The sequence below is a fragment of the Fusarium odoratissimum genome (genome assembly GCF_000260195.1).
Source record: "Fusarium odoratissimum NRRL 54006 unplaced genomic scaffold supercont1.27, whole genome shotgun sequence".
NCBI classification, from domain to species: Eukaryota; Fungi; Ascomycota; class Sordariomycetes; order Hypocreales; family Nectriaceae; genus Fusarium; species Fusarium odoratissimum.
The window spans coordinates 254,506-268,530 of record NW_022158711.1 but is presented as its reverse complement, the minus strand read 5'-3'; the positions used below and the strand labels follow the sequence as shown (position 1 = coordinate 268,530).

At 48.3% G+C, this 14,025-nt stretch overlaps 4 protein-coding genes across 4 annotated transcripts; 3 read left to right on the top strand and 1 right to left on the bottom strand.

The window, feature by feature from the left end:
* Window positions 1-135: 135 nt before the first annotated feature.
* FOIG_12582 (uncharacterized protein) lies at window positions 136-2,004 on the bottom strand (the record flags this gene model as incomplete). Its single annotated transcript, XM_031213495.1, has 1 exon — window positions 136-2,004. The coding sequence occupies exon 1, from the start codon at window positions 1,957-1,959 to the stop codon at window positions 136-138; it is 1,824 nt and encodes a 607-aa protein (XP_031056826.1). The 5' UTR covers window positions 1,960-2,004.
* An 805-nt stretch (window positions 2,005-2,809) lies between these two features.
* Window positions 2,810-3,279, top strand: FOIG_12581 (uncharacterized protein; the record flags this gene model as incomplete). The annotated part of the gene is made up of 2 exons (XM_031213494.1): window positions 2,810-2,827; window positions 2,896-3,279. 2 exons carry the CDS (start codon window positions 2,810-2,812, stop codon window positions 3,277-3,279), a joined length of 402 nt encoding a protein of 133 aa, XP_031056825.1.
* Window positions 3,280-8,849: 5,570 nt separating this feature from the next.
* FOIG_12580 (uncharacterized protein) lies at window positions 8,850-9,641 on the top strand (the record flags this gene model as incomplete). Its single annotated transcript, XM_031213493.1, has 1 exon — window positions 8,850-9,641. One exon carries the CDS (start codon window positions 8,850-8,852, stop codon window positions 9,639-9,641), a length of 792 nt encoding a protein of 263 aa, XP_031056824.1.
* A 2,019-nt stretch (window positions 9,642-11,660) lies between these two features.
* FOIG_12579 (MFS transporter, SP family, general alpha glucoside:H+ symporter) lies at window positions 11,661-13,635 on the top strand (the record flags this gene model as incomplete). Its single annotated transcript, XM_031213492.1, has 1 exon — window positions 11,661-13,635. One exon carries the CDS (start codon window positions 11,661-11,663, stop codon window positions 13,380-13,382), a length of 1,722 nt encoding a protein of 573 aa, XP_031056823.1. The 3' UTR covers window positions 13,383-13,635.
* Window positions 13,636-14,025: the final 390 nt, after the last annotated feature.

Genomic DNA, 14,025 nt, shown 5'->3' with positions numbered 1-14,025 from the left:
CAGCCTCAAGTGTGCAATATCAATTTCGGTTTCCGATACCAATCTTCTATTGAATCTGACTATGCCAATTGTACATTATTTTCAAGGCCCCATATACCTAGATTCGTTTATCTCTAACCCCTTTTATATCCTGTCCTATCTTTGCAGGCCCTCTAAAAATCTTCCGTCTTGAAATCCCTTCCCCCGTAACTCAATGTACTCCTGCCGGGTCTGAAACTCATAATTGGGAGCCACCATCATATCATGATATAGATCATATGGTAAAGGAATGATATCAAAAAGCCACTTGCTCACCCACTTGTCGAAGATGCTTTCCCCATGGCGTACTCTGGCATCCTCAACCAACGCGGCTACATCTAATAAGACACCGGGATTGAAGTCGCAGCGGAAAATGGATGCTTGATTTACCAAGTGCTCAACAAGTTTCTCAAACCTCGGATCCTTTTCATATCTGATCGTGTTGCTGTGACGTGTAGTTGGTCTCAGAGATGCCAAAAGTCCGGTTTCCAAGCAGATCTTCCAAGCCTTTGACTTGGAAATCTCTGTCTGGATGACTCTCTGGAAAAGTTCAGCGCAGTAATCGCTGTGTGGACCAGCTTCTAAAACAAAAGTGAAGCACTTGGTATCAAGACCCGAATCCACTACCGCGAAAGCATCGAGGAGCCAGTAGTATATACTGGCCTCAAACTCCCGGTCCACAATCTCTGGGCGTGGGAGCATGTCATCCCCCTCCTCAGTGTTAATGAGAGCCCTAATGGAGTTGGGACGCTGGCTGGTCATGCAGCCAAAAACACTGGCACGACGCTCGACTCGAAGAAACGGGTTCTCTTTCAACAAAGGAACTAACCCCTGGGTATGACGAGACGGCAGATTTACCGATGGTAAGTCCTCATGCAATATAACCCTTCTGACCTGCTTCCTCTGGCTAATCGCAAGTCCTTGAAGAAATCGAATTGCAGCAGCGGTGGCAGAAAACCTTAGCTTTTCACGACATCGACGGGTAAAGTGCTCCAATAAACTATCCGGTTTCTCAAACTCCGGAGAACGTCGATCCTGCGGGACGCTTTTACCGACATGATCGTAGAAGCTAAGAGGTGCGTAGTGCCAAGTAGCAGGAAGTTCCCAAACAAAGGGCCCGATATCAAGCAATTCTAGCATATTAGCCACATGCTCCCGAGAAGGGATGTCCCACAGGTTGAATTTGAAGTTGACAAAGTCTTCTGCGGGGTGATTTCCTATCCAATGGGGGAGCGATTTGTATACGTATCTCGCAAACTCATCAGGTTGCGCTTCGGAGATAAGTTTCAGACAGTAAGATGTTGCCTCCCGCAGCTCGCCTTGGGTCCATTGCGGCTGTCGATCATCTAAACCACCGCCGGCATTGGCATCGGCTTCATTGTGGAAAAGGCGAAAGGGACAAATCAGAGACTTCCCGTTCATCTTGATTAAGTCGACCTTTTTCATAAATTGTCGTACCATGCTACACACGGCTGGTCGCAACTTGTCAGCTTCGAAATTGTATTCGCGGTTGTTGTTCTCATGTATCCAAGTCTCGTGCCTAACGAGCTCAATTTCAAGTAGTGCCTGATAACCCGGGCACATTAACTCAAGCTCGGCGAACATTTCAGGAGTGATGAGATGAGCTAAATGAAACACAAAGTCTTGCTCTAGAACGTAGTGAGTGGTAGCAGCAAGGGCGAAGCAGCCAGCCAAGCCGCACCAGTCTTGACGGAAGACAGTTGAAAACCGGATAGTATTGACGGCCAGTGGCATTGCCCTGGTGTCATTTGCGATAGAGCGACAAGTGAAAAGAAGGGAGAGATCAATTGCGGTACCATCGGCATTTGTCAGTTTGTCAGCCTGAACATCATAGACATAACCACCGTCTACCGCTAGACACTCTTTGAAGATTTGCTGCCGAATCTCAGAAGGCAGACTTGTGAGGGCTTTCGGAGTCATGACGGCGCAGACGACGATGATAATGGGTAAAGTCGAGGATGATGGTGATGAAAGCGTGAAGACTTTGGAGGGGCGGGCGGGGCTGTTATAGTAGATGGTGTGGAGATCATGAGTCATGCAAGGTGGCCAATCAAACGAAGGATCAAGATAGGCTTTCACGGAAGCCTTAGAGAGGACCAGAGTTTTGCGACCTATAGCACAATCTATTTTTTTTTCCCTTGCCGTCAGCCTTGTACAAGGCCATCGAGCTTTTTAACTTTTCTACAAAGGCTTAAACAGTGAGACCCCTATAGCAGGCCATCATCGCAGAATTCAAAATCATATAAGGTTCATCTGCCTCAATGGCGCAATTGCTGCCTTAACCAGACAGTATTAATGCCAGCTGCAGGCCCACTAATGTTCAGCTACGTGTCATGAGATACCAAGGTAGGGGTGGCACGTACTTACCTCTCAGCAGTTGGGTCACCCTTCTTCCTTCATCCCACCCAAAGGACTAAGACACTGCAGGTCAGCTTCCAGTGCAACAGGGAAAGAGAGGAGTCGCATGCCTGGTCTTCAAACGACCTTTGAAACCTTTATAAAGGTCAGTATCGATGAAGACTAGGCAGTAGATGGTACATAAAAGGCAATAAAAGAGTATACTCACATACCGCGCCTGGTCCATCCATCACACTTCCTCTCAAAGGTCAGTCAGACCTTAACCAAGTAAGAGATCGAGCACAAACTCACAAGTACGTTCTCCAAACTGACTTCCTCTCTACCATATTAGTTCAACATCAATAGCAGTTGCAAAGGCAACTTACATACCTTCTGGTCACACTTGCTGACATCAATCATAGCCACTGACGCGATGCCTGCTGCTTCAGAGGTTATGATTAGAGACCTATGGAATTCTAGTGAAATATAGATTGTTACTTACTACGCAACAGCCTGCAGCCCGATCAGGGCTATTGCACAACCAACCATAATCTTATCGATGTAATCGGACCGGTGCTAGAGCAAGCTAAGGGCAAAGATTACCGCATATTGCATAAGATGGCCGAAGCCATCAGGATGAACTTCTCTTCGAGGGGCAGATTAAGCCTAGTCAGGATGGCTATCTTTGAATGCAGCCTGATCAGCTTAATCGGTCATACGGATCCGGATCACCTAGGTGGTACGATATCTCCGACCTGGCTAGCCAGAGAGCTATCCGGATTAAAGAAGCTGGAAGAAGCCCTACGGCAAGGCTGGTCTCTTGAGGCAGAAGAGGCAGCTTTCCTTGCTGCATTCACAGGCCTGCTGAAGGTTATTAGTGAAAGACCGAGTATTATCTGGTAGGGAAGTTACAACTCAGCCCGGTACGAAGAGTGGCTCGAGAACGTGATCATCGAGGCCGAATGGGTACTCTGCATCCTCCCTCTCGTACGGAAGTAACTAGAGCAGAATACTAGGTTAGTATAAGTTCGATCAACAAGGGTAACACTCTTGTTAAGTACTGTACAGACCAGGCTGGTCATAGCCTGAGACCATGAGAGCAAAGCTGCTGAGCACAACTCAGGTCAGTTGGGGTTCGAGGAAAGGATGAGGAGTAGGGTCGGCATGGGCTTACGGACAGGGAGTCTGCGCACAGCGTTCTGCTGGCCAGTGAATGTCAATGGGTGAACGGGACAAGGTCAGGGGGGAAGGAGAAGTGACATACAGATGAACGCGGGGTAAAGGCGGGGTTCTGCTAAAACATGTTAGAGTCGGGATGAACAGAGGTCTCGGAGTGAGGCGAGGAGGAGGAGGAGGAGGAGGAGAAGGAGACTCCCTACGGACCAGAAATTCTGTCAAAGTCAGAATCTGGGGATGTCAGTCAAAATAGAATCAGCGAAGACTGGGGGTAGCGTGCGTACTGAAGGAATTGGGTTGACTCTGCTTGTTCAGAACAGTGGTTAGTAAGTCAATCGCAATGATGAGAGGTTTGAGGGAACTGCGACCTACTTTGTGTAAGTTAGTTGGCGAAAGTCAAATTGACCTGAAGTCACGACTAGCTTGAGTAAGTTGGACTAGAGTCAAATAGGACAGATGGGAGGATTTACCTCCATCAATTGAATGCACGTGGTGTGGCACGTGACCAATCGACCTTGCGTACGAGAACTGATGAATCGTGTTAGTGCTCGTAGATGCCGATGGGGAACGGTATGACGTACCAGATCTAGTGAAATCAGTGGAAAAGCAGTGGTTTAAACTGGGGAGATCCCTCTCCAGATGTTGAATCCAGAGAGGAAGCTCAAAGCCGGTGTATGGATAGGGAGAACGAGTAAGGCATCAAAGCGATGCACGGAGTGTGTAGTGGTGACTCTTGAAGGGAAGCCTCGGGACTTGAATCTCGCCAAAGGATGCGGAGTAGTCTTGTAACACAGTCTGACAAAGTCGGTCTCATCTATACCCCGTGCGTGGAGGGGATTAACCTCCACCGTGGATGTAGAACATCGAGTCCGCCTGAGCAATCGCGAACTGGCCGAGGTTGAAGTAAACCATGGCCCAGTCGACGGCGAACTTAAGGTGAGTGGTGAGCAGCGTCTTCCAGTTGAGTGCTCCGATGCGCTCAATCAATCTCAACCTGGCGGAATGAAGATCTGAACAATGCATGAACAGGTGATAGACGGTCTGGGTATGATAACCGCATGTGCATGCTGGCTTGATGGGATGCTTGATAAAGTCGTCAGATCCTTGAACCTTCACGTCTCGCGTCGCCCCGATCTTGCTCAGGTATCCGTTGAGCCCGATGCGCTCGGTGCGCAACTGTAGTGCAAGTGTGGACTGAGGACGAGTCAAACCCTTGTAGTAGCTCAAGCTCACACGACCTCGCTTCTCCTCGATGGCAGCAGGACGGTGTCTCGTACAAACTCTAGCAGTTCGCTTACGACGGTAGGTGATCCAGGATGTGGCGCACTTCGACTCTGCTTCCCACTTCGCTTGGTTCTTGATGGCGTCGTTTCGTCTGGCCGGGATCTTCCACGCTTTCAATGCCGCTTCATCGGTGCCTTTCTGGCGCTTGCGGAAATACTTGGCGGATCTACCCGCCAACTTGTGTGCTTCTTCGTCGAGCTTCTGATACGGTGTTATGTTGTAAAGGTTATCCTTGGGCGGTTCTATTGACTTCTCAAACCAAGCATCATTCTCGGGAACTTTCAGAGCCCTAGCTCGTGAAGACATGGACATGCGGCAAAGGAACTCCCGGATGCCCTCAATGTCGATGTCCTTGAGGACCGTAGCACCACAGCTACCACGAAGACCCCCGGAGATCAGCAGCAGACACTGGTACTGTAGTTTCTCAAGTCTCTGAATCTGCTTGGGCTTCAGGGACCATGGTATCCGCCGACCTGAAAAGTGGAGAAACCAGGCAGCGCACGCGTGCGATATGATGGGTCGAATCTTGGACATGTAGTACCTCCTCGCCTTGTTGAGCCGGATACCCCAAGTCGGTCCTGAAAGCATGCGGAAATGTCGTAATGAATTGTTAACCTTCTTCTCAAGGTTGGAGATGTGATGAGCAAAGGTTAGAGCCGGATCCAGAACCACTCCAAGGACCTTCAGTTTCCCTTTCTTGAGCGCTTCAGGGTTGTCCTTGAGTCCATCAATGTCTGGAAGAAGCTCGCAGGGAGGATCGCGGTCGCTGGGAGGCCCGAAATGCATGACAGTGTACTTGTGCGGTGAGAAGGTCAGACCGACGGATGAAGCCCATTTGATGATTTCATCATGGAATATCTTCAATCCAGCGCAGTTCTTCTCGTAAGAGTTTGGGACGGCGAGGAGATACGTGTCATCAACGTAGGAGAAGGAAAAGACCCTAATACCATCCTTACCAAACCTTTTTCTATCCTCGTTGATCTTCCGGAGAAGAGGTGCGGTGAAGATAAGGAATAGTAACGGAGAGAGGCGCGAGCCTTGCGGAATGCCAATAAGCACGTAAAAGGCCTCTGATAGGCTCTGGGGCAGCTTGAGCATGATGATCCGATAGGAGAGATATGAGTGCATTATCCAAAGGAAAGACTCAGGTACCCCAAGGTCTGCGAGCATCTGGAGGAGCAGTGCAGGGTCAACACGGTTATAGGCCCCAGATACATCGAGACCCATCATAGTCACCTTCTTCCTAGTTAATTTCGAGCGTTTCTTGAGATTCTTGCTTCGTTTCCGAGACCAGGCTTTGTGAATAACACCTATTATGCTTTGAATAGTATGCGTAGTGGACTTGCCAGGCGCGCCATACTGGGTTTCAGGAAGAAGATCATGGTCTATCACAAACTTCTTAAGACGATCAGCGAGGATCCTCTCAAAAAGCTTTCCTAAGCAGGAGAGAAGTGCAATAGGGCGCCAGCTGTTGACGGTTTCATAGCTATCCTTTCCTGACTTTGGAAGCATTACGGTAATGGCGGTTCTGAAAGCTCGAGGAAAGTACTTGAGTTCGAGACACGCATTGAAGAGAGCTGCGATCAAAGGAGCAAGCTCCTTTTTGCCCATCTTGAGTTGCTCGTTGCAAATCTGGTCGTGGCCCGAAGCTTTCCTGGGATGTAGCCTGCTGATGGAGATTTCGATCTCCTTCGGGGTGACATTTCGCTCAATGAAGCGCCGCAACGGTCGATTCAACTTCAACGTGGGGAACGGAATCTCCTCTGGGTGATCCAGATCACTGGTCCTTGTCCATGTCTTGCATCGCACCCTGTCCTGCTTTTCCTCCTCAGTGAAAAAGGCCGGAACACCTTCATCATTGTTCAGCGCCGGCATGTTCTTGACAATCCGGTCAAATGCCATTCTGCATGCCAACTTGACCTGAAACCAAAAGGCGTCCATTGACTCGCCTTTTTGTTGGAGGTATTGACGCCAAGGAGTTTGTTTCTTAGGCGGCGGCTTGAGGTCGAGTTCGGAAGCAGATGCATTGAGGCCAAGGCCGTCGCCATGCAGTATCTCCCTTAGGTGAGGGTCCATTGGTTTCCGAGCCGGAGGAGGGTTTACGAGGCAGGTTGGGGTGGTACGGATTGAGGCACCTAAGACGAGAGCGCCAATTGCTGCCACGAACTCCTCTACATTGTCCTTGGTATTGAGCGGCATTGCGAGATCGCGCCATAAATTTTCCTTGATGTCAGCAGCGAATGCGGCAGACTTGACCTTGTTGTGCTGAAACTTCTCTGTCTCGTCTCTATATGGCGTAACATCAAGGATTGTCCTTATAGGGCGATGGTCACTCTTATCCCAAGGATTATCTGCAAAGACACCCCAATGGCTAACTTGAGTACTCTTATGCTGAAAGCAAAGGTTTGTCGATGAGTTCCTCTTCTCTCTTCGGATGAGACAACAACGCTGATCTTTATCCCACGCAATGGAGTGGCGAACACCCAATCATCGTACGAGGCGAATGCAACAACAGGTAGTTGGTTTTTACCTGGAAAGTCCCTGTCTTGCGAGATTACGATTGTTCGTTCAGGCGTCTATCGGGTATAGAAAAAGAAACTGTGAGGGGATCGTGGTAGTGCATTGGTCAGCTACTCAAATGTGGATGAAGGATTTGATGAGACAGGAGGCTTAGAAATTGGAACTATTGAGCCGGTCATCCACTACAAGAATCAAAGATGTGACAACAGAGGAGATTAAGGGGTGACAAGACGTTGAGAGAGTGATAGGTCATATCGGAGACTAGGAGAGAAGAATTACGAAACTTCGCCACTTGGTGTCTGATGTATCAATTCGATTGCTTACGCGATAGGCCAAATCCAATGAAAAGAAAAAGGGGGGGAGAGAAAGAAGAGGAAAGACGAAGAGAGAAAAAGAAGGAAAAAATCTCAATAGCGTCGTTCTACCGTAGATATCGGCGTAAATGGCAAGTTCACCAATCACCCAGTAACCCCTATAATTACGGGATAAGACTACAGAGTACAGAGGTTAGGCTTAAAAGTCCTTTGTGACGAATGAGGTTTCAAACAGGGAAACTAGTCCATACTAGGTTTATATTTGCAGAATGCGTAAGGCGTTTTTTGGACTGAGCAGGTTGGTTATCACGTCTCTTAGTAGTAAATAAAGCGGGTTAGGCGTATTCAGGTAAAGAAGTCTTATTGATAGCTAGTAAGCTAAGTTCTAGGCCCTGCTAATAATCCTAATTAAAATGTAAGTAATAGAGATAACTCTTTTATAATATAGCTATTTATGATAATACTAACTATTTATACTTATATCATATGCCAATTTAGGTAGAGGTACCATCTGTCACGGTTGTTTTAATTGGCCCCCCGTCCCTGTGGCTACTTCGTAGATGCCTTATGCCGGTTAAAGAGATAGACCCACGCACTATTGACGGCCGCGACTGTTCCGGCTTAGCCGTGATTCACGACCCAACGCCCTGGATCATCAGCGCCGGTCATCGGGGTGTCTCTCTGAAAGATAGCCCTTTGTGCTATATGCGCTAAGCCAGGCTAATTAGTTCTATCGACTCATGGATAAGGCTTGCAACAGCAAGGCAGGAACAAGCAGGCCAAGGTAGGGATCACGAAATTGCTCTGCTCTGCTCTGCCGCCTCGGTTTGTGTACTTTGTGAAAATAAGGAACATGTTTTGGGGTTGTGTACTGTACGATGATTATGGTGGCTGACTAGGAGTAACTGAGGCAAAGCTGTGATCTCAGCCTCAGAAAAGCGAAATATCCGAAACTGGTTTTAATTCGCGTTTGGCTATAAGGTTGGTGTAACCACAACTTGGGACGTATGCCTTCTCTTGACCAAGCGCGTTCCAGGAACATCATGTATGTGACTTCCACTATGGATGGATGTATGGACATCACCAACCTTAAACATAGACAAGAGGTTCCCATCTCGGCAGGCTGCTGAGGAGTGGCTGAAACTTGTTCACGACATCGAGGACGCGGTCCTTCTTAACATGGCAGCGGCAAAGGCCGCAGTGGCTCAACGCGATGCAGCGACAGCACCTCCAGCTCTTCCCGCACTTCCTGCCGCAGTACCCAGTTCATCTTCTCCATTGTCTACATCTCCCGACGCTCTAGGTCAGCTACGTCAGCTTCTCCAACAGAAACTCGGAGATACTCGTACAATCGAAGGTTTGAAGGATCTCGCTTTCCTTCCTACAGCATCTAACGGTGCGCTCGCTAGCGGCTCTCAGGCCCTTCCGGCACCTTCGTCTAGCCCCGATGATCCCGTATTCAGTACCCACGCCCCTTATACTCGGCATAAATCTGGAAATTCATACCAAATTGCCATCGACAGGACTAGCGACTCAGACGATGCAAAGCCATTTGCTTCCAGGCCCAGGCCGACAGCTGTTCCGTCCTCCAGCTCAGCCGCTCCATCTTCGGCCAGTTCGACCGCTGCTGAAACTTCTATCCTAACTACCAGACTCGCCCAATCGCCTGGCCAAGCTCACTTATCAAAGAGGACTCGCTGCACGTCTGGTGACGACATAACACTGGGCTCCTCCACTGCCGACATCAGCGACCGCTTTGTGAACATCTTACCAGCTCTCCTCCGTCTCGTCGATATCTTCAGCAACGGCAATGCAGTCATCATTACTGAAGTTAGTAACCCCACTCCGGGAGACGATGAAAGGCGCTCAGATACCTTGATGGGGCTTGACGTTTCAGACGCATACAACATCCCCGATATTGAGGAGACAGGGTGTCGGCAGGAGATCGTCAAGGGTAAGTGTAAGGCTTAGGGTTGGTGACGGAAGAGGATTATGATGCTACTGTAAACCCAGCCAAAATGATAGGGCTAGTCTCGGAGGAAGAACCAAGACAAACGATGAATAAGTACATTGATAGGCTATAGTGCAGATGAGAGTGTAGAGCAATATATCTGGCAATAAGTGTTTTAACTATAACTTCTTATATCCATTTCCCTCTCTCCACTTGGCATAAGAGCATACTGCTTCTGACAATAGAAGCAGATATTCTAAGAATGTGTGCACACTTTTCTGACTGAAATCTTATCCGTAGAGACAAAAATTTCATTTCCCTTAGGTCTGGAGCTGGCTGGTACGAACGTGGAAGCTATCGCAACGGTCACCATTCAGGACTTATAAAATGTAGTCTATCGAACGATCCTGTTAGTATAGAAACATGAGAAGACAGCATTGTTCTAAACGACTGTGACTTGAGAGGCACACCCGGTTGTCATTACCAACGAGACCAAAATAAAATTACCTTAAAAGAATTTAAAAACCTAGCTTACAACCTTTATAAGGGGTATATTGATATAGGCAATATAAAAGGATTCTATGATATATTTAAATTATAGCCTATTAATTCTAAGAAAATAGTAATCAAGTTATGCATATTTTTATTTAAAATATTTACAGTAAGTACTTGAGCGTCTCTGGCAATTAGTCTACAGCGTGTAGTATAAGACTGACAGAGTTCTTTTAATCCACCTTTATTTCTAAATTTCATCTCTCACGATCTCTCTAAGACCTTAGGCGGCTTTTTTTTTACATCGCTTAGGTCTCACTAACTCTAACCTCTTATTCTTCCCTGGTGAAATGCAGCAAAGTATATAGGGTAAAATGTAAGAGATTCTAGATTATCACTCAGTGGTTCCAGCTCCCACATTCCGTGATTCCTCATCTCCTAGCATTTCTTCTCCCCAGCAACTAGCTAGCGCGCTACATTTAAAGTATTCCCTTATCAGACAGACACACCACTGCATCGAACCCGGCCCGACGGAACACCAGTCAGCATCGCTCCTGGTTCCCCCGCAAACTGCATCCTGACTTCTACGGCGTCACCAAACGTGGCGTTTGTTGTCTGTCCTGTTTATGGCTTACACTATTGGCTGCCTTATTTCGTCGGTCCGAGGAAAGCCGTCATGTGAATTAACTATGTTTCCTTTTTTGCGAAAGGCTTGCCGTTTTACCCGGGACGGCATGTCGGCACTAGTAAAGAACCAACGAAGTCTGGAATTAGCTGGTATGAGAGCTGCTAAGTTGTAGAGAGCTGAATGGAAAAGAAGTTAGAAGACATTTCCCCGCATTAATCTATTGGAATCTGCGGATACACTCCGACTATAGCTACGTCGTAGCTCAAGCCTCTCTATCGATTGATTAAGACCTGTTGAGATTAGTCGGACTTGGAAGGACCAAGCTTCGCAAGAGTGTAGAAATCTACCCCGTGAATAGATATTAAGGCCACAATGACTTGTCTTGGTCCCTTTCATTTTCGCCAATCATTTGGAGAATACCAAATAATGTTTTAACAGTTTAAGGATAATCGGATTGGATAATGAAATTCAAAGTTCAATGGCCTGCTTAAGAGGCGCCTTTGTTGCTGCAGGCAAATAGGATCAATTAAAAGACCAGCCGATATGTCGGACCGACGACTTCTTCCTCTACTCTTAGAGTTTGTGGCTAGTAGCCGCGTGGCCAAGCAATTTTACATTTGGGGTCCCCGCGACTCCACACAGAGAACTTGGGGTAGTCTAGAGACTCCAGACAGTCTACCGATTGGCTAATGCTACTAGTCGGCTTGGTCGTATCAAGTTAATCCTCTCTCTGAACTTCTCAACTCGGCGTCTGATGGAATCTTGTGTGCGCAATGGATCTGCATCTATAAAATGATGCCTCATCACCTCTCCCAAATCATGAACAGATCAACAAGATACTACGATTGTCTCTCATCCCTTCCCGCCCCTACCATCCTGATCACTTTGGTACTCTCACAACCACCCTTTGTCATACAACATGGCATACAACAATGGGCCAGATGAAAAGGGCGCCGCTCACACAGAGCACCACAATGACCCTCACGGGGGTCGCCGTGAAAGCACCGCGGAGCAGCTCGCAGCTAAGCACCTGCACGAGGTCAACGATAGTGAAGAGTTACGTGGGATTCTCACCGCGGCCGAAAATGCCGCCGCTGCAGAACATAACATGACTTTCATGGAGGGTCTCCGGGCCTATCCTAAAGCCATGGGATGGTCAATCGCTCTCTCCACCTGCATCATCATGGAGGGCTACGATACAATCTTGATTGGCAACCTCTACGCTATGAAGCCCTTCAATGAGTACTATGGCCACCCGGACTCGCAGGGAGGATACTCTATTTCTGCCGCATGGCAGTCCGGCCTCACCAACGGCGCCAGTGTCGGTGAGATTCTAGGGCTATACGCTAGCGGCTGGCTCGCGGACCGTTATGGGTACAAAAAGGTTCTGGCGGCGGCGCTCGTCATGATGACTGCCTTTATTTTTATTCAATTCTTCTCTGTTAGCCTGTCGATGCTGCTGGCAGGCGAGATCCTCTGCGGCCTTCCGTGGGGAGTCTTTCAGACACTGACTACGACCTACGCCGCTGAAGTTTGCCCAATTCACCTTCGTTGCTATCTCACAACTTATGTTAATCTTTGCTGGGTTATCGGTCAACTTATTGCTTCGGGCGTGCTGCGAGGAACCGTCAGTATGAATAGCAAATGGTCATACAAGATCCCTTTTGCTGTTCAATGGGTATGGCCAATCCCGATCCTCATCGCTGTGTTGCTTGCCCCAGAGTCTCCTTGGTGGTTCATCCGCAAGGGCCGAGTTGAGGAAGCTAAACGATCAGTGGAGCGTCTGCAACGAAAAGGCACAACTGTCAATGCTGACGATACCGTGGCCATGATGGTCCACACAGACCAGGTTGAGAGGAAGATCAGCGAAGGAACTGGGTACCTGGATTGCTTCCGGGGGCGAGTCAATCTCCGCAGGACTGAGATTGCGTGCCTAACCTGGATCTGCCAGACCATCTGCGGTTCCTCCTTCATGGGCAATTCGACATATTTCTACGAACAGGCCGGTCTTGCCGATTCTTCCGCTTTCGACATGACAATCGCCCAATTCGCCCTGGGCTTTATTGGTACGGTGCTGTCCTGGCCGTTGATGGCCCGTGTAGGTCGCCGCAAGATCTATGTCTGGGGACTCTTCCTCCTTACTGTGATCCTCTTCGTCACTGGATGCCTAGGCATTCCTCCAAAGGCAGCTAGTCGCTCCTGGGCAATCGGATCGCTGCTTCTTGTTTACACGTTCACCTATGACATCACAGTCGGCCCGGTCTGTTACTCCCTCGTCGCTGAGCTGCCGTCGTCGAGACTTCGCCAAAGGACGATCGTGCTAGCGCGAAACGCCTACAACATCGTTGGGGTTGCATATACTAATATCATCGGCTTGTATTCGCTGAACCCAACGGCATGGAACTGGGGAGCTAAATCGGCATTCTTCTGGGCCGGTAACTGCGCTTTGTGTTTTGTGTGGGCTTATTTCCGACTTCCGGAGCCCAAGGATCGCTCTTATGCAGAACTGGACATGCTATTCGATCAGGGCGTCTCCGCGAGGAAGTTTGCAACGACCTATGTCAATCCTTATGAAGTAACCGAACGACGATTCGACCAAGATTCCGATTCCAAGGAGAAGAATATGAGTCACGTTGAGTGATTAGTTGATGTGTATACATAACAGGCACATGGAAGGTCGCGGTCCCAAGACTTTTGTCAGGTCATCCATCAACCCTGTCTATGGAGATTCAGACTGGATGGAGAAGATTGCTTGGACGTTCTTGACAGTTTGGAGTTTGAAGCATCCATATGAGTAGAATAGTTTCATTTACGAGTTTCAAATCTAGTTACTACCTGAATTTTACAACATTTCCTTTGAGAAATAAAATGAAAAACGGCACATATATCGCACCGATGATCCAAATAGGGAGGAAGCCCATCAGACCGCTACGAACAAAGCTGATCAGAGCTGTAGCTATCTTCTTGAGCATCATTCTCACTCTCAAAAGTACTCCATGAGATGGCGACAGCTATACCAATTGCGACAGTGGTAACTACAATGTTTGCTGGGTCGCCCATATAATGCCTGCTATTGCCGCCCTCTTCGGAGAGTTAATTACTACTATTAAGTTGAGGACTCGTGCCTCGTTTGTTCCCTAGAATGTCCACTTCGGTCGGCAAGGTTCATCCGGAATCTGTACCATCACGACATGTTACCACTTGTCGCCAACTCGTCCATCCCCTACGATATTCAGAGGCGAAGCCAGCCTGGAGCTACTGCATATCTTGCGGCTTACGTCGTC